This window comes from Euwallacea similis, chromosome 1 (assembly GCF_039881205.1).
Source record: "Euwallacea similis isolate ESF13 chromosome 1, ESF131.1, whole genome shotgun sequence".
Taxonomy (NCBI): Eukaryota; Metazoa; Arthropoda; class Insecta; order Coleoptera; family Curculionidae; genus Euwallacea; species Euwallacea similis.
Genome location: NC_089609.1, coordinates 842,819 through 865,153, shown reverse-complemented (window position 1 = coordinate 865,153; position 22,335 = coordinate 842,819). Strand labels below are relative to the sequence as shown.

The following is a 22,335-nucleotide window of genomic DNA, read 5'->3' as shown; positions in this document are numbered from 1 at the left end:
TGAGTGGTTTTAATTGGCCCCGTTTTAGGCCTAGTCGAGACGGAGGAACCGAAGGTTCCTGAAAAAAGTTCGCACTTCCGGCATTTTCACCTACATATTTCCAGCGTGAAAAACGAACCGAAACTGCAAACTAAACTCAGAAATTTTAATCAAAAACTTCAAAAAAAGAAACAAAAAACTAAAATGGCGTCAGTCCACAGCCAACTTGACAAAAATTCAAATCACCCTCATCATGCGCTACGTTATGCAACCAACCATACTGCAACAAAGAGCTTTATGCAAATAGTTTTAATTAATCGGGTTTTAAGGCTCATTTTACACCTCAATAAACAACTTTATTATTGCTGTGAGCGCTGCAAGACTCTAGGTGTTGATCCCCTTTATCGCACAGCAAGTTCTTCTTGCAGGGGATGTGAAATTTGCTATTTTGCTTAATATTTGCGGGCCTCTTTTTCTTCATGAAGCCTTCAAGCTGAACATTCCTATGGACTTCATCTGCAAACTTTTGTCAATTGAACGTTTATGCGTATTTAATACCTGTCCAACCATCGTTGTATCCTCCTTTCCTTGTTTCAGGATTATTTGCAGGTGGACGGGGCCTGCAAGCCTCATGCTTTTTTACGTTAAACCAGAGAATTTTGGATTTGTTCTGTTCGCTTAAACGCTGATTTACCGCAGTTTTGGTCTCCTTGGGAAATTTCATTTCCCGGGGGATTAAAACTGTTTCTGAGGGATCCGACCATGAGTTCGCTGAAAATTCGAAAATGTCTCAATTTTCACCTTGATTAGCTGTGTCATGAAGTTAATTACCGCTCTCGAAACCGGGCTGTAGGTTTATGGTGGAACTCTGAAATTGAAGGCAGTTGTGCCGAATTTTGTTCATCATCCCGATGTAGCAATTGTTGGCCTCATGTTTTGGCTCCTGCGTTTTAGCACTTTGGGCCACAACAGGACCCTTCCGTGTTTTATTCAGCTTCTCGACCTGAGCTTGAACGAAAGTCTTCTGCCTGCTTCTCCTCGTACGAGTGTGTGCAGCACTCTTTCCAGGAGAAGTTCTTCTTTTCGGCGGAGCGTCCTTAGTGAGAACTGTCTCTAAGAAGCCTTCGGAGACGAATTTCGCGTTTTTCAGGAGTTCTTTAGTGATGTTCAGGCCGGCTTTGCACCTACCAGACAGAGTGCTCTTTTCGTCCGCCCAGTCCTTTGAAGGATAGTGGAGAACCTCCCTGATTCTCAGAGGCCACAGTAAACCAGTAGTGCTAGTCTTTTTGTCTGATGTATGGTAGGTACCAGCCTGCCATACGTCGGAACTTATCACTTCGCCCCCATCAAACACTCTTTTGCTTTTCTTGTCCTTCGGCTTCTCTAAGTAGGAGGAGCCTTCCTTGGGTGCATCAGAATCCCAGTTCGCAAACAGACTCGCCATCAGCTTGTGCTTGGGGATATTTTTACCCAACTTGTGCGCTTTGGTGTTGCGATAAAGGGTCTGGATTGACACGTACTTGTTCATGGTTGGATCGCTGATGTGGATTTTCCGGAATTGTTCCAGCACTTTGGGTATCGCCAATGCGCCCCCTGGGCACAGCTTATCCGCAGATCCTAGAATTGGGGCGTCAAACGGCAGCGACTTGCTCATAAAGTTCCTTTCCTTGACGGCAGATTCAGCGCGTTTCTTGCAGCAATTCCTGCAGTTCTCCACGGGGTAGCAGCGAATCTTCTCCGCAATGTTCTCGCGATCTCTCGGTTTCTTCCGATCAAAGGGAGGTCGGTTGCTGAACTTGCTTATGGTCATTCTCCGCTTGTCCCAAGGTCTGGTCATAGCCTGAACGAGGCAGCAGTGGAATTTATCCCCTGAAATCCAAGCGGATCGTTAATCGCTGCTTCCGAAAAGTTGAATTTCGTATGCTCGTTCGCTTTAATTTGGCGTATCAAGCGAGAACAGATACCGTTGCAAGTTTGAGTCGGGATACTATCATTGACCTTAAAATTGCGAATTTTAATCGCCAGAGGAATCCGATAGCAGAACTAATTGGTTTGAAAGAGCGATTGTGGCCTCGTCAAGCAAACGATCAAATAGTGCTAGCTCGGGTCTCAGGCAGAACTCACCTCTGTGTCGAGTCGACGATCAATTTCAACAGACCCATTTCTCTCTGAAAACTCCTGGAATTGAAACGTTAAGGATTTGACTCCGATTGGGACGTCAGCAAAGTGTCATCTGCGACAAATTGATCGAATGGGCCTCAGGAGCACCTGCGGGAAAAACTTCCTAATTTGAATTTCACGGGGATTTACAGCTGGGCCTCGGCTATTAGCCCGATGTTTAATTGGGATATAAATCGCATGTAAAAGAAACGTTGATCTAATAAAGGCCTAACACGGCCAACAAAGCGTAAACGAGCGTGAAGATCTGATCAAAAGGCAGAAGAGGATGAAACCGCAAGCACGCGGACCGTTTTTCGAAAATTAACAGTTCACAGTCTGATTAGCGCAGACATGTAAAACTAATACACCTGGAACTTATTATTTACCGGGAAAATAGCTCCCATATGATATCAATTCCTGCAGCTGCCAAAGCACATAGTTCGTGATTATGTAGATATGAGAAAAAACCTGCATTATATAGTCATAATACATAACGTAGAATAAATGATTTAATTAGCTAATAGCACGTATTTTCATAAGCAACGCGTGTTTTATGCTCTGATTTCCTTTGGGCCTCGTCATGATACGCTATTCTCTTAATTAGTGATAATTAGAGGTTGTGTTAAGATTACTTTTGTCTCTCTTAGAGAAGAGCTTATTAGCATTTACTCGTTTCAAGCGACTGCAGGAATGTACGTCGAGACACACTCTCATACATCGACCACTATCTGCAACTTTCCCTCAAACCATCCCTTCCGTTGCTTTCTAGAATTGCATTAATCAGTTTACTTGCATCCATCATGCCGAATTTTTTTCTTATTGCTGTTTCTTAAGCACAAGAGGCTTAAAAGATATCAAAATTAATTATCGTTGCTGGAAGAGTTGAGAAATTCAAGAAAACACTTTCCGTCGTTTACTCCTTGGTTTTTTTCGGCGGTACCCCTCAAAAGACAGTTGTGCTCACCTTCGGTTCTTGAAAGAGTTTTATGGAATGTAGTGTTTTTCTTTAATCAATTTGTTTTTATGAGATTTTTTATATGTTTCTTTAAAAGAAATTTCCAGATGGTTCTTAGTGGAACCATATATATATATATATATATATATCTATCCATGGCCTACCAAAATGCTAATAATCGCAATTCGCGTTTGTTTTCACTTTTCCAAGCAATGCGTCAATCTTTGACAAAAATGCACATCATCAAGCTTGATGGGCACTCACTTGAGCAAGCAACGTTGCCGTCTAGGACTTAACATCAGAGAAATGGGAAAAACGATTAAAAAAAACGAATATTATCAATTATTTCGTTATTTATATACCTTGAACATAAATTCTTATAATACCAATAAACCTATAAGAACAATAAAAATTTGTTGAATTAAAAAAATGTTAGGAATTTAAGTTAACGCAATGCTAGAAAAAAGGTAATAATAAATAGTAGTAATTTTTTTATACCTAATTTTCTCTCCTCATTTTCCTGAAACGAAATTTATGTTACGAGGCTTTAGAACTCAAGAAACTGTAAGAGAAAAACATGATTTCTTACCCTAGAAGCGAAGCTTCTTTCAAATTTTTTGGCTTGGCAGCTCTCTCTGGCCTCCCAGACCTAATATCACACATTTAAGCCAAAACCAATGATTTTTTTACCCCACTTACTTATTCTCTGGTATCTCTGCCTCCCTCTTCTGTTTACTAATAATATTCGACAGTCTTATCTGAACATCTCTCATCTCACTATGGTTGCCTTCACTTAGGCCGATCCTCTTCTTTTTGGCAGCAGATTTCGGAGATCTACTCCTGCTTTTGCTTTTAGCTTTACGGCTAGCAGATGATTTTGCCTTTGTATTACAAGATAATACGTTTTCGTCGGGTTCCTTCTCGCCCGCCTCCTCCAGATACGCCGAAGTACAGACGCCACGCAAAGATGTGGAAGCATTCTCAGTAGGGCTTTCCAGTCTTTGTAGAAATACTGTGGGAGTGCGTACTCCTTCGTCACTTAAACTAAAGAAACATTTAACTGAATCTTAAATCCAGTGAAAATTTCTTACTTGACGCCAGACTTCAGACTGAACAATTCTCTTTGAGTTACATTGCTAGATCTGATTGACAAGGGGGAAGTTTCCTTCTTTTGTAAAGTGCTTCGCTGACGCCAGGTGGTTTTCGGCCTTTTTGTGGATGATGGAGTCTTAGAGAATGATAACGGACTCTTTTCCTGATTCCTTATTACAACATTTTACAATAAAGACGAAATGTTTCAAGGAAGAATAGATACTAACTCGGTTCGGATGTCAAGAGCTGACTGATCAGCTGATTGATTGATATCTCCTAATGCCGACATCGAGGGGGTCGGATACCATGGGATAATGGGGGGGCTACTTTGAAACTAAGAGTAACATGAGTTAATTCTGTAAGAAAATTCATGGCTCAAAAAATGAGACATCAAATTACCTCGCTTTCACCACTGTTATTATAATCAAGACAGCTGGGAGTGACCACGGAGCTCTGGATTTGAGGCGTATTACAACCTGAGCTTGTCCTTTCCTCAAACTAAAAACACCTCTTGGTCAAACCTAATACGTAATTACGTTCAGCGCTTACACTGCTCAAACTCTGCTCTAATCTAGTGGAATTGGATCTAGGTGAAAAGATCATAATATCAGTCCTCACTCTACTGCCTTCATTCTCAATAACTGTAGCCTCTATGTTTAAATAAGTATCGTTCGCGTTGGCCTCAAGAGAAGAACAGGAATTGTTCTGAGAGCCTGCTTGCAACTCTTCATTTGAGAGACGGCTTAAGTAAATCCTTACCTAAAGAAATTTTTTCCTTATTAAGAACTTTCAAGGGGAGATTAACAAACCTCTCCAAAGGTGGTTTTGTTTTCTGCAGGGGCACCAAAAGATTCTTCATTAATGGTACTCAGTCTCCTAGAAAGGCACAAAATACTGTATAATAGTCTGAGATCTAGACAAAGCAACAATACCTATTTTCTAATTCAGTTGAAGTCAGCTCTTGTTCCTCTTCAAGCTGTTCTCCATCTGTAAGTTTTTAAAAAGGGATAGAAATACATTGAAGGGATCATCTCATAGCATCAATAGTACAGAATGTTTCCTTATATGCGACCTGCTTCTTGTGAGTTACTTATTAGAGATGGCAAAAAAGCCTTAAGTGATATGCCTTAACTTCCCACTTACCATCTTCCATAGCTTTACTAGGCGTCACTATAACTCCCCTCCTTGCCACAGACACTCTACTATTAATCTCCTACAAAATCACATTCTCTCACTTTCCTCTTAATCAACTTATGATAGAATACCAACTTCCTCATCATCTGAATCAGAGTCCTCTAGGGCGTCAGCTTCATTTGAAGTTGATGGTGCAGAATCTTGATAATTTTCGTCAATTGAACTGCAACTAGGCAGCTCATATGTTCTTTTGTTGGTAACATTGGGCATACGAGTTAGTGCAATTTGAGGATGATTCAGGATTGTGCCATTTACATTGTGAGGTTTAACTGTGTGGGTGACTGCTCTGGGTTTAGGATCAACCTCTACACATGAATTAAAAAAAAAAGTGGTTGAATTTTGTGTCTCCGATTGGACAGACGATGGGGTAATTATGAGTGTGACTCTAATTCTTTATCTCAAAATTTATAATATTTAAAAACACCCTATATCTATGAACTAATGGTTTTATCTGCCTGTCACTGTCAACATTTGTTTGAGAAAAATCAGGCAGGATGTCAGGAATCGAGCACCTAACCCAGTTTTACAAACAGGAGACATTGGCTATTCAATTCTCAAGATACAGACATACATTCCAACTTAATAAAACAAACAATTCAACATTTTTTTATTAAAATCAACCACAATTAAACCTGCTCACCTGGCAAGCTCTTTGACCTCCCTCCTCTCAATAGAAGCACTAAATTAACCACGTCCAAGAGTGAGGAGGAATGTTTTTCAATTTCCTTTTTTATTACTGCATATTCAGCTTCTTGTGCCTAAACATTATTCATTTATCACTACTGAGAACATACCTACAATGCATTTTTAACTCTCACAGAATACTTGGCCTGTATTTCAATCAATTGAGCCCTAAGATTATCATTTTCGCTTCTCAATGCATATAGATCATGGATTAGCTTCGCATGGGCTTTCGTCAGTTCTTGATTCTTAGCTCTAATGGCCAGAAGTTCTGCGCAAGAATAAGCACTTAAATAAGGATAATTTTGGGGTGAATAAATGGGTTAAAAGCTACCGAGTTCCATTTGCGCGGATGGGGCTTCGCAGCTAATAGATACTCCATCCTCAATGATTTTTGATTTCCGGCAATTGCCGCTGCTCCTGCAATTCCTCATATTTGCTGTGAATGAAATGTACTATTTTAATGAATAATTTACAGGGTTTGAGCCTCTCAAAAGCTTAATATTCTAATAAAAATATCTGAAACTTTTGACGGTTTATAAATCATGTGGTAAACGTCAAAATTTTTGAATGAGTGACCAGGTAACGGGTATTATTCAAAAAAACCTACAAAACGACGAACTGCACCTAGACGTGGAACATTAACTAACCTGAACTAACCGTCAAAGGAATTTTCAGTTCTACACTCAGTGTACAGTAGCAAACTCAGTTCTCGGACAGCTCTACTGACAGTACACCGTTTGTGTAAAGAATGAAAAATTTAGAAACAATGCGCATTAGTCGTGATGGGTCCTGGATTCTAACTTGTGTGTTGCTTCGAAATCTCTGAATTTTCCTAGTTCGGGTTCAAATCATTTCGATATATAAAAATAAACAATAATTCAATCTTTGAATACATTATTGGCAAGGAGTCCTGCAATGGAGCAATACTGCACTACATTTGTTCTGTCCGGGGTACGTAAAGAGCGTTCTAGTGAACAATTCTAGTAATAATAGATGACAAATGAGTAATTCACTTGGTTTACTATGTTGCCACGTAACGTGTTCTACTTGACATTAGGGTATTTCGTACTTGCTTCGGGATTTCTGAATTCCTTAAATGAATCAAGATTGTAACAATAAAACTTAATTTTATAAATTGACCTAATTCACACTGACTATTGAAACAACCTTAATCCTAGCACCGGGTTTATGTTTCAGCTAAGCGAGCTGATTTGTCTAAATCTAATGAATTTAATATGAATTTGTGAGAGAGTACGTGGCAACATTGGTGTCTCTCCGAAAGTAAGTTTCCTCGTGCCAAAATGGCAAGACCGAAAAAAGGTGATGAAAAGGGCGAAGAAAGCCCTAAAAAGCACGACCTAGAAACATCCAGTGATGGCGAAGAACCCAATTTCAGCGATCCTGAAGGTTTCGTTGACGATGTCTCCGATTCCGGTGAGTGTTCATATCTCTCAATTTAGGTTATGTATACTCACATATTGAGCCCCTTGCCTACTCCAAAACTCCCTTTAATTAAGCCCTAAACTTTTTCAGAGCTTCTTCCCGAGGTTCTGTCTCAAAAACCTAAAGAAACAGATGGTTATGAAAGCGTTATTGTGGTCGATGGGGTCCCCAAAGTAGGCCCCAATCGTCTTGACAAACTGAAATCGGTCATCAACAAAGTATTTAGTAAATTTGGCAACCTCGTAAACGAATACTACCCTGTTGATGCAGAGGGCACCACAAAGGGTTATATCTTTCTGGAGTATTCAAACCCAACTCATGCCCTTGAGGCAGTCAATTTAACGAACAATTTCAAACTTGATAAGCTGCATACTTTCCAAGTGAATCTGTTCACTGATTTTGCAAAATATGAAGATATTCCTGACAAATGGGAACCCCCACAATCAAGACCCTATGAAGGGCAAGCAGATTTGCACCATTATTTGTTGGATCCAGATGCCTATGATCAGTATGCAGTAGTGACTCATAATGGACAGAATGTTCAAATTTGGCAAAATACATTGCCAGAGCCAAATGTTATTGAGGAGCGCAATGTAAGTTTAAATTTTCAAGTTTTTTTGTTAACTGTTAGTTATAAATTGAAAAAAAAACTCCTTCAAAAATATGAAAATTAATATTTTCTGAAACATTTTTAAGGAAAACTGAGTAATTCCCAGTACAATTTTAGAATTGGACCCAAACGTACATTAAATGGTCTCCTTTGGGTACATATTTGGCAACCTTTCACAAACTAGGTATTGCATTATGGGCAGGACCAAGCTTTACCCAGTATAAAAAGTTTGCCCATCCTCATGTCCAATACATTGATTTCTCTCCATGTGAAAAGTATTTAGTAACATATTCTCCTGATGGAGATCCACAAAATCCAGACCAAAAGTGGATTATTATATGGGATATTCGGTAATCAATGCCATAGTTTGCATGAACATTGATTATCGTTCAGTGTTATTTTAGAGGTGGAATGGAAAAAAGGTCATTTACTCCTGAAGGTCCTTCCACATGGCCAATCTTTAGGTGGTCACATGATGACAAATATTTTGGTAGGATTGGCAATGATGTATTGTCAATTTATGAGACTCCTTCATTTGGGCTTCTTGACAAGAAATCAATAAAAATTAATGGAATTAGGGATTTCAACTGGTAAAATCTCATAAAAATGTCTTTTCAGAGAAATCAAAATGAAAGATATTTCAGGTCACCAACTGATAATATAGTAGCCTATTGGGTGGCCGAGGACAAAGATGTTCCAGCCAGCGTCACCCTCTTAGAATTGCCCAATAGAAATGAAATGCGAAAAAAAAACTTGTTTAATGTGGCTGACTGCAAAATTCATTGGCAAAAATCTGGGGATTATTTGTGTGTTAAAGTGGACAGATACTCCAAAGCAAGGAAGGAGAAAAGTGAAATGAAGTATTCAGGAATGTACTGCAACTTTGAAATTTTCCACATGAGAGAGAAGCAAGTGCCTGTTGATAGTGTGGAGATAAAAGAGCCTATACAAGCTTTCGCATGGGAGCCTGTGGGCACTAAGTTTGCCATGATCCATGGAGAACCTCCTAACATCAATGTCAGCTTTTATGAAGTCAAGTATGTGGGATTCGTTTGAAAGAACAGCGTCGTTTTTACGTAGTTTGTAAACGTTTTTAGGGTGGGTTTAGCTCCCAACTTACTGAAAAAATTTGACAAACGCGCCTGCAACCATTTATTCTGGTCTCCCAATGGTCAGTTTATCGTTTTAGCTGGAGTTGGCAGCAATGGAGGTTTGAATGTTCTTTTAAGTAAATATACGATCTTTGCATTAAAAAAAAAATTACAGGAGGTTCTTTGGAATTCGTGGACACCCACGAATTTTTAATAATGAATTCCACTGATCACTACCAAATGTCTGACGTAGAGTGGGACTCCACAGGTCGCTATGTCTTCACTGCAGTCTCGTATTGGAAGTGCAAAGTGGACACTGGTAAATAAAGTTTGCGAAATATCCATTGGCTGTGAAGGCCGATTTCCGTCACTATTCACCTATTAAATGACATATTGCATGCTTGTTTCCTATGCGATAATATAAATGAATTATATTTCTCTTAGGTTACTGGATGTGGTCCTTCCAAGGAAAAATTCTAAAGCGCATCAACTTGGAACGTTTTGCGCAAATACTTTGGCGTCCTCGTCCCGCCACTCTCCTGACCGAAAAGCAACAAAAGGAGATCAAGAAGAACCTGAAGAAGTATTACGCGCAATTTGAAAGCAAAGACCGTATGCGGCAATCGAAAGCCTCTAAAGAGTTAATAGAGAAGCGAGCGGCCCTCATGGAGAAATTTAATCAGTACCGAGAGCAGCAAATTAAACGTTGGGAAGCGAATAAAGCCAGCAGATTGGCTCTTAGAAACAGTAAGTATTGGTTTCTGTTTAAATTATCTTGGTGCTGATGAGAGACTGCTGCAGATGTAGATACCGACGAATTAGACGCAGACACTGATAACGTAGAGGAGGAAGTCGTTGAATTCTTTGTCAAGGAGGAAATAATCCCTATTGATTAACCAGCAAAATATTGAAAGTGTTATTTTGCCCTGCTTAGAGCTTAAGCAGGGATCTTGGCCATTTTGCAGAACATCTTTGAGGAATACTTGCGGTTTTACTAGTGTAACTTTCGTTTGAGTTGCGTCTATCTGACGTTCATTTTTATATCCAAGTACAATAGCGATATTTTTTGTAATAAAGTGTTGCGCATTAAAGTACTTTTATTATTTCAAAATGAGTTTTCTTTGAAACTGAAAGCAGTGAAAAGGGGTACACCTGTTCGTTCAAACCACCAAAAACAAAGGGGCGTTCTTTTCTTTTAAAACGCTCATGACCACAAGTGGAATGAGCAGGCACTCGAGATCATGCGGATTGACTTATGCTGTGATGGGCCTGTTTATAACTACATATTCTTAATATGTGAGGTATGTATATTTTTAATTTATACCAAACACTCCTATATAGATATAGTGGATGTTTGATAAATATGGCAATGCATATCTAATATCTAGAGAATTGGGGATTAAAAGTAATACAAACAAAAAAGAAATTTATTTGAATTCAAAAAGGGTAAAAAATGTACTGAAATTTGAAAATTATGATACACATCAATAACTAATTATTAATAAATACGTAGAGATCCAAATTATATGCATCTTAACTGAACAAAAAGAAAACAAATTAACAAAAAATAAAATGAGACATTCTCGGAAACGCTATTTATTCACGACTCTAAGGCACTTGTTCGATAAAGTAGCGAAATTTCGTCATTATAAACAGATGTTTGGACGCTAGAACACGCAAAATATGATCTCGAGTTAAATCCAACAAAAAAATACTGCCGTTTATTAGCAATTTATACTTCTAAAACCGAAAGTTTCAACTCATCGTCTTACACACTAGGAAGGGCGCTTTTATAAGGCTTATTTGTCTTTGTACTATAATCTTTCTTCCCTAATAATAATGTGTGTACATGGTGCAAAACAAAGTAAAGTCGAAACATTACAGACCTGTGTTAAAACTCATTTCTAGGCTTAAAATCTATAAACGATGATAAAAGGACTAGATGACTTAGTATACTAGTGAAAAGGGGCAAAAGCATGTTAATGAGGGTTTCCGAAGTTGGTAGTAACTATAAGGTCTATTTTGAAGTATGCGAGTGGTACTGTACGTAATAAACAGAAAAAAGAAAACTATAAGTAATAAGTACATAAAACTTCATTTCGCATGCTACACAGAGGAAAACCTAAATACTCTAGATGTATAGGATGTTTGTATAAAGACGGAACTGAAATGAATTTCCTCAAAACTTTAAAGTGCTGCTATCTTCTAATTCTACGTTGATTACTTACAATAAATCTCAAAATCAAAAAACACGTAAATTAATCCTTACACGCAATAAATAACAATATAAACTCGCTTTGAATCACTGCCACACCAACCAATAAACAACTCGTATGACTTAAAATTATTAGCTTCTTTGGTGAGAAAACTTAAAAATATGTTCGATGCGTTTAAGGCGGATTGTTAATTATTTATTTTATTTTTGAGGAATAACACCTCACGGGCCAGTACACTGATCAAACATCAATTACTTACCTTAAATAAACCTTTTGTTGTCATCATGTCAAAAAAACTGTCACTCCTTAGCCATTGAAAAGAGGCTATTTATTTTTGACACAGCACGTATCGCACTGCCCGATCTCATCTCCGCCTATGACTTTTCTGGTAAAGAGACAAAGTATGCTGCCGCGTAGTCGTGCGACTTCGGAAACTCGAACGTAAACGACACGAATTCCCGATATTGTTAGAAAAATGGAACTTCTAAAAGTACGATTTTTATTTATTTTCAACCGAGGATAATCTCGTACAAACACTCATTACGTTTCGATTCAATTAATCTTCAACTTCGCACAAAATTTTCCTAATTTTTTCCACATTTTTACTGGAAATTTAATATTTTTAGGGAAGGACGCGGAGACGACTTTAACATTGACAGCCGGAGCGCTATTGTTTTGTTTCCAAAGCCTTCTTAACAATCTTAGATAGACCCTCCCATACAAGATGGCGATAAATCTGTTACCGAAACGTTAAAGAGTGTTCGTCCGAGCCTTTAATGAAGGACAATTCCACCGTTCCAACAGGCCCTATTGGTACGTGAGATGGTATTCCCAAAAAAAAAGAGAAATTAAGCAATCTAAACTCGCATAAAGACTCTTCAAACAGACGCAGCATTCATATTTTACTCCTCAGTGTCAAGCAGTTTCAAAAACCGCTGCCGCGGCCGCGTCGGTTTGGAAATCTGATTAGCGCATTATTATTTACATTTATTGCAAAATATTGAGTTTTTTAGTAACTGTACACTGCACAACACTAAAACCGTTCGGAGAACACTGCAAATCATCTCCCCGCTGCATGATACACCTGCCCATGCACCCTGAATCTATATAAACACGTGTAATTAGGGTTCCCATGATTCGACAGTATCCTTATCTCAATCATGTCGAACACCTGATTGTCTTTTTGCACGGAGAAGAACTGCAAGGACTCCCCGTCCAGTTCAAACTGATAAGCACCCAGCAAAACTGGTTCCTTGTCATTTTCCTCCCTCAAACCGTAGACTTCGAAGTCTTTGGGGGCGGAATCCATTTTGCCCTCTGGCAGTAGCAACCTTGATACGTGCTCAATGGAAAAAGCATCGATCTTTACCGTATTTGACAGTTTGACTACGACGAAACCTGGGAAATTTTGGAAGGCCCAGCAGTCTCCTGGGGCTAGAGTGGGGGTGATGATGCTTCTAGGGCTATTTGACTGCTGCCATAATGGAATTCCCAAGATCGAAAACACAGCCTTTCCGTATTTATATAATTCAGTGCAACGAGTGCTCACTACTTGTCCCCCCATGCTCTCCATGGCGTAATCTACTAGTCCTGTACGATCAGCATCATAAATCGCTAAGGCCTGCTTCACGATTCGTTTAACAAACTTCTCATCAGCGTTAGTCGTAGCATCAGCTTTCTTGAACTGCGTAGTGATTTTTTCCATAAAAATATGAGCGTTAGATTCAACGGCTTCGGCCATTTTAGAGTCCATGCTCATGGTGATATTGCCTAGATGAAATTCTAAATCCCGCTTGGCCACAAACAGGGCCTGCAGCCATGAGTTTAAGCCTTGCTGACTACGCAGAAATTCCGGATTATTTAACAAGTCACTAACAGCTCGAGAGACGTAGCCCTCGATGTTGATTATCGGGCGTTTATCGCAACATTTTTTCATATCCAGAGACAGCCTTGCGTACTCATCACCCCTTAGTTTATTATTAAACACAATGTCCTTTCGCATTTTGTCTATTTCCCTAAGCAAAGTATCTATAAGTAGCTGTTGTTTTCTCAACAGTTCCTCGTTGACACCCACACCCTCAGCTCTAGCGCTCTCAGCTTTATAGTGATTGTTAATTTCATTAACAAAACTGGGGTTATTAACGATACTCTGCACCAACCTCTCAGTGTCCACTTCGGGTTCTTTTTTACCTTCAATATCCAAAAACCTTTTCACGGCCATTGCGATTGCTTCTAATTGTTCAGAGCTGAAGTTGCCAGCTATATCGCTAGCACTAGGAGGTTCTAGATATATTTTCTTAGTGATTTTAACGACATTTTCTTGAACATCTGGCGAAGAAGTCAAAACGTCTTGTTCGTTGAAAATCGCTTCGCGCTCAGTGCGTTTTAGCTGGGCAGTGCTCCAAAAGGCAAACGAAGGTATAAAACTGGTAGCTGCATTTGTATAGTTAGCAACAGTATCGTGTAAGGAGCTTCCAAGGCCTAACAGAAGCCATGCACCTGAAATGGTGGATATTTAAAAGGGGGGCGACCAGAATTGGTGGTCGTATGAAAAAATAGCTCTTTGGATCGTTGCCAATACACTCATCTCCAAGAAGCTATATTAACGAAATTATGTAATAAATTAACTGTTATTCAGTTCGACCCTTGCCGTTTCACAACCACCAAATCTGTTAGAAGCGATGATCAGGGATGAAAAGAAACGCTGATTGAATGCGTAAAATGCTTTATTCCTACAAACACCACACTATAAAGCAAAATATACAATTTTACAGCAGGGAATAGTTTTTTAGTGCTAATGACTGCGTTTACGTCGAAAGGCTCTTCTTTGTAGCTACTACATTTTAGCTTCAACAAGTGGCATAAATGCAGTCAAATTCTTACGACATAAAAATTAGTGATGTATGACTATGGTATAATTAAGTTGCTAATAAAATATGCATAAATATAAATAAAAAGGTTTTAGTGAAAAGTTGTAATAAGTGCAGAAATATACGTAAGAGAATATAAATCAGCTCTTTTACCGGAGAGAACAACATATTTTCTCGCAATTTTAGCAATATTTAGAGAAAGTTACGATAACGATGTCTGACGGGATTACGTGATACGTTAACTCTAAGATGTATCTAAACTCATTCATAAATTCACGTTAATGATTGTGCCTCTTCTGGAATTTGAAATTTAAAATGTCTATACCATGTGACTCATAATGTGACCATAGTCTGATTCATAGTGTGATCTTATTGCAGTTTCAAAAGAAATATCAAAGAATAACTTGCAGCCAAACATTTGCAGTGTCCCAAAAATCTATGGAGGATTCCAGCCTGTTTTTGTTTAATAAAATGCTCTCAATATTAATAAGCCGTTGAAAGGGCATGGTCCCTATAAAGTGCTAAGAATTGAGGATGTTTTGTTAAAAAATGTTTCTTTGAATCAACTGCGAATTTTTGATACACACCAGGAATAAACAAAGTAAAGAGGATCCCTTTATGATCAATCACTCTGTAATGGCACTTTTATTCTTAAGCAAATATCCACTAAAAATTGGCTTTCAAAAATAGTTTTTTCAGCCACCCGGAAAATGCCTGAAGTCCTCTAGAAAACCCGGAACGTTGAAAGGCACTATGGGCTAATATTAATTTGTATTAGTTATTAAGCTTAAGTCTTGACTTTGTCGTTAAACTTAAATGCCCCGTAAATAGAATCGGAAAGCGAGTTAAAATAGGCGACCGCCATTTTGCCGCAGTTAGGGTGGCAGGAAAGGGCAAGGGTCGATCCGTTAACCAAATATAAGTGAAAACCTAAAAAGGATACATTTTCGCTCAAATTTGCAGCCACCAAAAATTAAAAGATACTTAAATTTCCATTGGCTGAAGGTTTTTTGTATATATGGTCAATTAGTCATATGGACATACTGCCATATTACTCTGTTTTTTTACTTACCCCCGAGTAGCAACAGCGGCAACAAGCACAACAGGGCCAATTTGGTGGCTTTTCCACCTGGTCGTGTCTTCCACAGCAAATAAGTATCCCACAACATCACTTGACTGGCAATTCTGTGGATTTGCGAGAATATTCCGGTTTGCACTCGGTAGGAGTAGCGTAACATGGAGAAAATCATCGTGAAAAAGGTGGTGACAATTGTGGTGATAATTTGCTTGAAAGAGGTCCGTTTTGTGACAGTTCTCCTGCAAAAAGAGCGTTTAAGTAAAAAGTTTTAAGTCTGAAAGTTACTTTTGATGTAAACTTCAGCTTCAAAATCTACTCACCTTCTGATCATATATTCTTCAGAGTGACCATTGTACCCAGCCCCTTGCCTAGACTTTGCACTTAAATCTCCAACATACTTCAACATTAACATGTCCTCAGTGTTAATATATTTGTGAGCCACATTTTCGGAATAGAAGTTCTGAGAAGACTCATATGAGAGACCCGAATCATCCAAGGCGTGGATGGTTTTTCTAGACATATTGGGCATAGCCACAACTCCTGGGGCGATTTCCACTCGGTCTTTGGAATGTGGAGAGTAGGTCCAGTCGGTTTTGGGATACACACTTAAAGCGAGAAGAGAATCATTAGAAAATCATAAAATTGGGCAAAACACGTTGACTAACAAGTCTGCTTCTTGAAAATTTGTCGAAGGGACTAACCTGAACTAACCTAGCCACTTAAGCATATGAACTATTTGTAGACTATGCAGCAAGAAACCAGCAAAGCTAACCTGTTCACTTATATCAACTGACCGCAGAATTCATAAGTTTGAGACATAATTTAACAAGATGCCTTTCGGTACAAGACAAACATTAATATTAATCACTGGATTTATTCCATGATACTTTGTCTTTCGTCACTGTTTCATCTCTTATTAAATTTGAGAGAAACAAAAATGCGAAATAGTTGCTAGTTCATACCTAATATGCACTAGCCCCGAATCCTATTTAAGATCACTATTAACCAAATTAATAACAAACCAGTTCGTTTCAGAATAAAATTTAACGACTTCAAGTGAAAGATATTTATGTGGAAATAAAAAAGTTTGTTTACAATCCATTCAGGGCATTATCAAGAAAAAAAACCACTTACTCCCAATACCGACCGCTCCTTCTGTACAACTCCAAAGCGGGCATTTCCTTTCCGTTGCCCACAGCCTTCGCGTCTTCTATCAGTTGGTTGCTCTGGTTCTGCCTGATGGTTCTGCTGGAACTGACCTCGTTTTCCCCATCTTCAGATGAGTAATCTGATGTCTTTAAGACACGACTGCGCAAGGAACGTTCCGACTTTGAGCTCGGAAACGATTTCTTCACGCTGTTGAGTTTCGGTGACGGGGTAGAAGTCGTTCTCAGAGTATTGACTTCGTCTGTAGAACTGGAGGCACTTTCGTTAATCCTAAATCAAAATTGGGAAATTAAAATTCGGCCGCAGAAGCAAACAAGAACATAAGTATATTATTTATGGGAATGACTTTACCTGAATCGTCACAGATTTATATTTACAGATTTGCAAAGGACAAGGTCGAACAATGAAGTGGATTATAGTACGGTAGCCCGTGGGCGTAAGTCAATACTAGTGCAATAAGGTGAATGAGCAATTGTTGTTTGTTTTAAGACGTTAATTGGTAAATAATCGTTTTACAGCAAGGATGATTACCCTACTAAATGGTTAGCCCTGTAAATAAACATTTCCTTTGATAAGATAGCAGAGCATGCTAATTATAGAAGGACTAGAAAATTTAGGACACGGAAATGGAAAAATGAATATGCCACTTAACGCGGGACGTGGTTCCAAGGTTCTAAATGCTACATGAATTTTTTCAAAACTCATTAGTTTTAAAGGAAAAAATAGAAATTTCACTCTTTGAAAGAACAACTTACTTCACAACAGTGTTTTTTCTCATCAACCTAGTCACAGTCTTTTCCACGCGATTCCCACTGCTCGATTCCTTTTCAATGAATTCCTCGCCCAGAAATGGAGTCTTTGATCTGGACCTACTGGAACGCAGCTCCATATTGCTCATCTTGGCCGTCTGGATGCCACGGCCCTCGACTTATAAATACAGAATTAACCTTTTTGAATCTTAAAATAGTATAGTTCTTCGTTTCGTATGTGATTTTATTTTGGGGACAGAAGAAGAGGGCTGGCCAGGTGCAGCGATTTAGTCCATTTCAGTTTTGTGAAGGGGAAATTGAAGTATATTTAGGACAATTTCTTAATTCTGAATGTGATATGGAAACTGTCATTACATTGCAGGGCCAATAATGAGTAAAAATAAAGTCAATGTTAACTTTCATGTATGGTGTAACGAAGAACAAATGTTGTCAAACAGTTATAGCTAAATCATGTACATAATCATAGATCATATACATCTAGCTAAGTGTGCATGTTTCTGAGGACGCTTTCTGCTTTAAGACTGATGTTCCTTAAAAGATCTTAACGTATATTCTTTAGGATGAGTTCTTTGAGTAACTCACATTGAACAAGCCAAAGATAACATGTAATTTTTATGCAAAAAACTGAGGAAGAATTTAAGCCCAGATTCACGCAAGATTCTCGACTGTTATAATCATACGGCAAATTAAAAAGGCGCTGAATTTAAGCCCTTTTTCCTCAGTTTCCATCATCCTTAGGATCTTCCACCAAAGCATGTCAATTCCTGGCCAAATTCACAGATCATAGGAGATTATCCCAAAATAGCTACCAAAGGAATATTTCTATTTTTAGGCCAAAAATAATGTTCCCCCTTGCGATGAAAGCAAAATTGCTCTCCATAAACGATTTTGTTGACTTTTCTGTTACTCACATCCAGAATAGTTTAAGAATAGGAACCTTAACCTATATATTTACCCTTAAATATTGGATTTTTTCGAGGTAAAATCACTTCTCCAACAAAGTCACTAAATAGATCACAGTTTTTCAATGAATAACGCTCATAACACGAGTTTTTTTCGCATGAAAGTCCGTTTTTTAAGTAAACAAACACTCAATACCCGAAAAACCGTCATTCCACGAAAAAAATTCGTGAAAATTGGTGACGTCATTTGTATTTGTGTCAGGAACTACGCGATCTTTATCGAAGCTCTTATATTTGGCGTAAATAAGGGCTAAAATTCCTTGATGGATGTTCAAACGGATTTGCAATTAACTTCGATCTTTCTATTTTAATCTATTCTATAGAATTGAAAAGAGACGAAAAATAAACACACGTTCTGACTTAAATCTCTTAGCAACCTTGAGGAGCTAACGTATGCAACTCAACATACGACTACCCAGAGTTTTCGATCCATTCTTCTTTATTCGCAATTAATTTGAACTAAAACTCAAGTTCATATGTACAATGTAACGATTTACTTACTAAAATATTAACATACAACTTAAAATAGAAAAAAAATAACGAAAGGATAGCTAATACCTATCTCTAAGCACTGGATAGTTGTAATTCAAGGGAAAGCAAAGACAGTTCATTTACAAGGTTATTATTCCCAAAAAATTAATCTAATTTATCACTAAAATCCCTTAAAACTTGGACTGCTTCTGCTTAAGCACTGCCTGCACACACTTCGCCATCGTTGGCGAAGCTCGACTGATCGAGTCAGTCATAAAATAGTCAGAAAGCTCTTTCAGTTTCACATCAAATGGAATACTATCCAACTGAGTTTTCACACTCTGAAACCAAAAACTGATCTCCTCGCAACCTTTAAAACAACATAAACCTTACCTTGGCCAATTCCTGTGCTTGCTTGAAGAAATTAGCATTCTCAGCTTCACCATAACGTATCAAATGCGGAGCCACTTGCTCCAATCTACCGCGAATTTCGTTTAGATTGTCGTAAGGTACTTTGGCTCCTACAATCTCCGAAAGGGCCCTTACAATTTTCCAGTCATCTCTAGCTCTTCCGGGAGGAGTTACTGCTGCCAGGGTTTGCTGTGCCCTGCCTTCAGTGTTGACGTAAGTTGCCTGTTTCTCTGTGTAAGCTGCTCCAGGTAAAATGGCATCGGCTACTGAAGCTCCATGGTCTCCATGATGGCCTGAATAAGAGTTTTGATGAAGTATAGATCAGAAATCAGCTTTAGTCGTACCTAAATAGATTACGAAAGTGTCGTTTGATAAATCGGATTTGTCGATGGCTCCATCATCAGCCCCCAGAAGAAATAATACTTTCGGGTTTAATTCTCTGATTTTGTCTACTCCTGGACTATAACCAATGTCTAAAGCTGCGACCTAAAGATGCACAATAAATTGCTTTTTTTTATATACGCATTTAAGACAATCAGAACGTACTTGACTCGCCACTTTATGAAGAATATTCAACACTTTCCAGTCCTCTTCTTGAGGTTTTGTGCTCGCCGATAGTTTTTGAGCAGCCGCCAAAATAGCACTTCCATCCGGTCTTTCCAATACCTCGGAACCGACGATAATCAGTGGTTTTTTGGCTGATTGCAATTTCTTGCTTATCTCGTGCTGACCGCCGATCAATTGTTGCAAGATACTTGGACTGTCGCCTAAATGTGTGTACTTGTAACGGAGGTCCACTTTGGGACCAATTAAAGCAACATCTAGTTCATTGTGCACATAGGCCTTCCTCAATCTTCAAATGAACAAAAAAACATTAATTTTTGTGAATATTCTCTTGCCTCATAAGAATCACAAATTTATTATTAATATTGTAAGAAGTGACCATACAGAAATATATTTCATGATTAGAAATTAACGTAATTCGTATAACGTATAAATAGTGTTTTGTTGGAATCTTACCTGGAATTCAAGAGAGGAGCCTCAAACCTAGGATTAGTACCCACAAGCAACACAAAATCAGCTTCTTCAGCTCCCGCTATGCCGTTATTGAGTAAATAACTAGAACGCAAGTCAGTGCCAGATCCATCCATAGGGAAGGTATGTTCGGTGCATAAAGCTTCCGAACCCAGTCTGTTCAAAAAGTCCTTGACAGCCACTAACACTTCTGCATCTGCTAATCCTCCTGCCACAGCTCCAATGCTAGACCCTTCATTAAACTCCTATTAAAATCAATATTCTTGTAAAAAAAGGAAACTTACCAGCATTTTTTATCTGCTTGGCAACAGTCAAAAGTGCTGCCTCCCAATCAACGGGCTTAAGCTCTCCATTATTATCTCTTAGCATTGGTGTTACCAATCTTTGCCTTTTAAGACCATCATATGAGAACCTGGATTTGTCTGCAATCCTGTAAATTTAAGACAAATGCGCCTATTTATCACCCTCTTAAAAAAAAACCAACCATTCCTCATTGATCTCCTCATTGACTCTGGGCATAATCCTCATAACTTCTCCAGTTCGGGAGGATACAACTATGTTGGATCCCACAGCGTCCAAGACATCAATTGAGTCGATTTTTCGAATTTCCCAAGGTCGAGCAGTGAAACTATAGGGCTTGCTCGTCAAGGCTCCTACTGGGCATAAATCTATGACATTTCCAGACAGTTCTGAAAGGAACATTTTCTCCACATAAGTGCCTATTTGCATATCATTTCCTCGACCAGTGGTGCCTGCATAAGATATTATTATGGAAATTTGTGATAGTCTTAAATTGGATTTCCACCTAAATCATCTACTCCAGCAACCTCTGAGGCAAACCTAATGCATCTTGTACAATGAATACATCTAGTCATAATGGTTTTGATCAATGGACCTAGGTCCTTGTCTTCAACTGCCCGTTTTCCTGTATGATCTATATCTACAAATCTATAATTCAAATGAAATAATGTGATCGAAATCAGTTTAAAGGAAGGACATACCTAGATCTATCTGACCCAAAAGCCATACTTTGATCTTGTAGATCACATTCACCTCCCTGATCACAAATGGGACAATCTAAGGGGTGGTTAACAAGCAGAAACTCCATAATTCCTTCCCGAGCTTTTTTTGTCATTTCAGAGTTAGTTTTAATGCGCCAACCTAAGGTTTGATTAAATAATTAGAAAACTGGAAGTGTATAAATGAGTGAACTTTTAAAAAACATACCCTTCATTACAGGCATGGCACATGCAGCCACTGGTTTTGGGCTCTTTTCCACTTCAACTAGACACATCCGACAATTTCCAGCTACAGCTAGTCTTTCATGATAGCAAAATCGAGGAATTTCTACCCCCACCAATGCAGCGGCCTAAAATGAGGTCACTAAAGAAAAAGAACCACCAAAATCCAAGAGTTTATATTCCAAAAATTAACATAAATTAGTATAGAGTGTCTTGAAAGTTAAAGTTAAAATTGAAGTTAAAGTGGAAATTAAAGTTTTGAAGGCAAGAATGCAGGGGATACACTAAATTAAATTGATCAAAACAAGGGGCAAAAAGAGATAATCATAAAATTTAAAATTCAACAAAGCATTTTGAGTTTATAAATAAATAAACATTAATTGGAAAACTGAACCACAACTAAATCCAACACATCTTTCTATTATAAAACCGACATTCACCTGTAATACTGTTGTTCCAGGATCAACTTTAACTGGGATATCATCGATAAACACTTCAACCTGTTCAGGTTTCTTAGGAGGTTGAGTGCTGGCAGTCCTCGATACTGCAGCCACATGTTTGGGACTGACTTGACTCCCGGTCAGAACCTTCCCCAGGGCGGTACGCAGCATATTTCCACCTAAAAACGCAGTCTACCTGTAAGTAAGAAGGGGCACTATCATAGGTTAAAAAAAATTACATAACACTGTCATAACCTAAGACGAAATGGATATTTGTTACATGAGTAGACATCAACCTTTTATGTAATACTTAAGGGATTTATAAGTGTTTAAGAGCGCAAATACCTCTTTTTGGGAAATTCAAACAGCTTTCTGGAATTTATTATTAAAAAATTACGACAAAATCAGACATTTGGTTGACAATTGTAATGGATTTGACAGGTTTTGGAATTTCTATTAATTCAAA

At 38.4% G+C, this 22,335-nt stretch overlaps 6 protein-coding genes across 7 annotated transcripts in view; 2 read left to right on the top strand and 4 right to left on the bottom strand.

Annotated features, from left to right (window-relative positions):
* LOC136419900 (uncharacterized) overlaps positions 1-6,666 on the bottom strand; it is a 76,323-nt gene extending 69,657 nt beyond the window's left edge. Inside the window, exons 1-14 of the mRNA XM_066406538.1 lie at positions 6,396-6,666; positions 6,199-6,332; positions 6,021-6,138; positions 5,456-5,685; positions 5,330-5,399; positions 5,119-5,173; positions 4,996-5,062; positions 4,736-4,945; positions 4,586-4,684; positions 4,414-4,520; positions 4,186-4,356; positions 3,794-4,138; positions 3,684-3,743; positions 3,557-3,614 (exon numbers count right to left, since the gene is read on the bottom strand). Of these exons, the coding sequence (XP_066262635.1) occupies positions 3,593-3,614; positions 3,684-3,743; positions 3,794-4,138; positions 4,186-4,356; positions 4,414-4,520; positions 4,586-4,684; positions 4,736-4,945; positions 4,996-5,062; positions 5,119-5,173; positions 5,330-5,399; positions 5,456-5,685; positions 6,021-6,138; positions 6,199-6,332; positions 6,396-6,495 (1,788 nt within the window). The 5' untranslated portion in view covers positions 6,496-6,666 and the 3' untranslated portion in view covers positions 3,557-3,592. The remainder of the gene's footprint in view (positions 1-3,556; positions 3,615-3,683; positions 3,744-3,793; positions 4,139-4,185; positions 4,357-4,413; positions 4,521-4,585; positions 4,685-4,735; positions 4,946-4,995; positions 5,063-5,118; positions 5,174-5,329; positions 5,400-5,455; positions 5,686-6,020; positions 6,139-6,198; positions 6,333-6,395) is intronic.
* Positions 1-16,990, top strand: part of Agpat1 (1-Acylglycerol-3-phosphate O-acyltransferase 1) — a 96,956-nt gene extending 79,966 nt beyond the window's left edge. The window contains exon 6 of the transcript XR_010752129.1: positions 16,981-16,990. The gene's annotated coding sequence lies outside the window, so the exon portion shown is untranslated. The remainder of the gene's footprint in view (positions 1-16,980) is intronic.
* Positions 233-2,058, bottom strand: LOC136413209 (uncharacterized). The gene is made up of 3 exons (XM_066396607.1): positions 811-2,058; positions 538-750; positions 233-495 (listed from the first exon to the last, which is right to left on the bottom strand). Exons 1-3 carry the CDS (start codon positions 1,814-1,816, stop codon positions 323-325), a joined length of 1,392 nt encoding a protein of 463 aa, XP_066252704.1. The 5' UTR covers positions 1,817-2,058; the 3' UTR covers positions 233-322.
* Positions 7,314-10,319, top strand: eIF3b (eukaryotic translation initiation factor 3 subunit b). Its single transcript, XM_066406781.1, has 9 exons — positions 7,314-7,498; positions 7,598-8,100; positions 8,235-8,467; positions 8,522-8,707; positions 8,762-9,154; positions 9,215-9,327; positions 9,384-9,527; positions 9,653-9,955; positions 10,010-10,319. Exons 1-9 carry the CDS (start codon positions 7,366-7,368, stop codon positions 10,102-10,104), a joined length of 2,103 nt encoding a protein of 700 aa, XP_066262878.1. The 5' UTR covers positions 7,314-7,365; the 3' UTR covers positions 10,105-10,319.
* Positions 10,622-18,426, bottom strand: LOC136419551 (klaroid protein-like). Of its 2 annotated transcripts, XM_066406105.1 has the most exons (6): positions 18,265-18,426; positions 17,295-17,466; positions 16,507-16,809; positions 15,693-15,977; positions 15,367-15,611; positions 10,622-13,923 (listed from the first exon to the last, which is right to left on the bottom strand). In XM_066406105.1, the coding sequence occupies exons 2-6, from the start codon at positions 17,435-17,437 to the stop codon at positions 12,485-12,487; spliced, it is 2,415 nt and encodes an 804-aa protein (XP_066262202.1). In that variant the 5' UTR covers positions 17,438-17,466; positions 18,265-18,426; the 3' UTR covers positions 10,622-12,484. The 2 variants fall into 2 exon arrangements, with proteins under 2 accessions (XP_066262202.1, XP_066262125.1); XM_066406028.1 differs by lacking the exon at positions 18,265-18,426 and having other exon boundaries at positions 17,295-17,609.
* A 316-nt stretch (positions 18,427-18,742) lies between these two features.
* Positions 18,743-22,322, bottom strand: ND-75 (NADH dehydrogenase (ubiquinone) 75 kDa subunit). The gene is made up of 12 exons (XM_066406223.1): positions 22,215-22,322; positions 21,870-22,048; positions 21,416-21,557; positions 21,190-21,349; positions 20,994-21,136; positions 20,673-20,940; positions 20,473-20,618; positions 20,174-20,420; positions 19,700-20,006; positions 19,498-19,639; positions 19,136-19,446; positions 18,743-19,083 (listed from the first exon to the last, which is right to left on the bottom strand). The coding sequence occupies exons 2-12, from the start codon at positions 22,038-22,040 to the stop codon at positions 18,934-18,936; spliced, it is 2,187 nt and encodes a 728-aa protein (XP_066262320.1). The 5' UTR covers positions 22,041-22,048; positions 22,215-22,322; the 3' UTR covers positions 18,743-18,933.
* Positions 22,323-22,335: the final 13 nt, after the last annotated feature.

Excerpts from the sequence above, each read along its gene's own strand:
- LOC136413209 (XM_066396607.1), bottom strand. The coding sequence starts at position 1,816 with ATGACCAGACCTTGGGACAAGCGGAGAATGACCATAAGCAAGTTCAGC. Across the intron at positions 751-810 it reads ACAGCCCGGTTTCGAGAGCG|CGAACTCATGGTCGGATCCC; the intron begins GTAATTAACTTC and ends TCGAATTTTCAG. Across the intron at positions 496-537 it reads ATACAACGATGGTTGGACAG|ATGAAGTCCATAGGAATGTT; the intron begins GTATTAAATACG and ends AAAAGTTTGCAG.
- eIF3b (XM_066406781.1), top strand. The coding sequence starts at position 7,366 with ATGGCAAGACCGAAAAAAGGTGATGAAAAGGGCGAAGAAAGCCCTAAA. Across the intron at positions 8,468-8,521 it reads ATTATTATATGGGATATTCG|AGGTGGAATGGAAAAAAGGT; the intron begins GTAATCAATGCC and ends GTGTTATTTTAG. Across the intron at positions 9,528-9,652 it reads GAAGTGCAAAGTGGACACTG|GTTACTGGATGTGGTCCTTC; the intron begins GTAAATAAAGTT and ends TATTTCTCTTAG.
- LOC136419551 (XM_066406105.1), bottom strand. The coding sequence starts at position 17,437 with ATGAGCAATATGGAGCTGCGTTCCAGTAGGTCCAGATCAAAGACTCCA. Across the intron at positions 16,810-17,294 it reads AGAAAAAACACTGTTGTGAA|GATTAACGAAAGTGCCTCCA; the intron begins GTAAGTTGTTCT and ends ATTTTGATTTAG. Across the intron at positions 15,978-16,506 it reads AGGAGCGGTCGGTATTGGGA|TGTGTATCCCAAAACCGACT; the intron begins GTAAGTGGTTTT and ends TCTCGCTTTAAG.
- ND-75 (XM_066406223.1), bottom strand. The coding sequence starts at position 22,040 with ATGCTGCGTACCGCCCTGGGGAAGGTTCTGACCGGGAGTCAAGTCAGT. Across the intron at positions 21,558-21,869 it reads CTGGAACAACAGTATTACAG|GCCGCTGCATTGGTGGGGGT; the intron begins GTGAATGTCGGT and ends ACCTCATTTTAG. Across the intron at positions 20,421-20,472 it reads CAAGCAGATAAAAAATGCTG|GGTCTAGCATTGGAGCTGTG; the intron begins GTAAGTTTCCTT and ends AGTTTAATGAAG.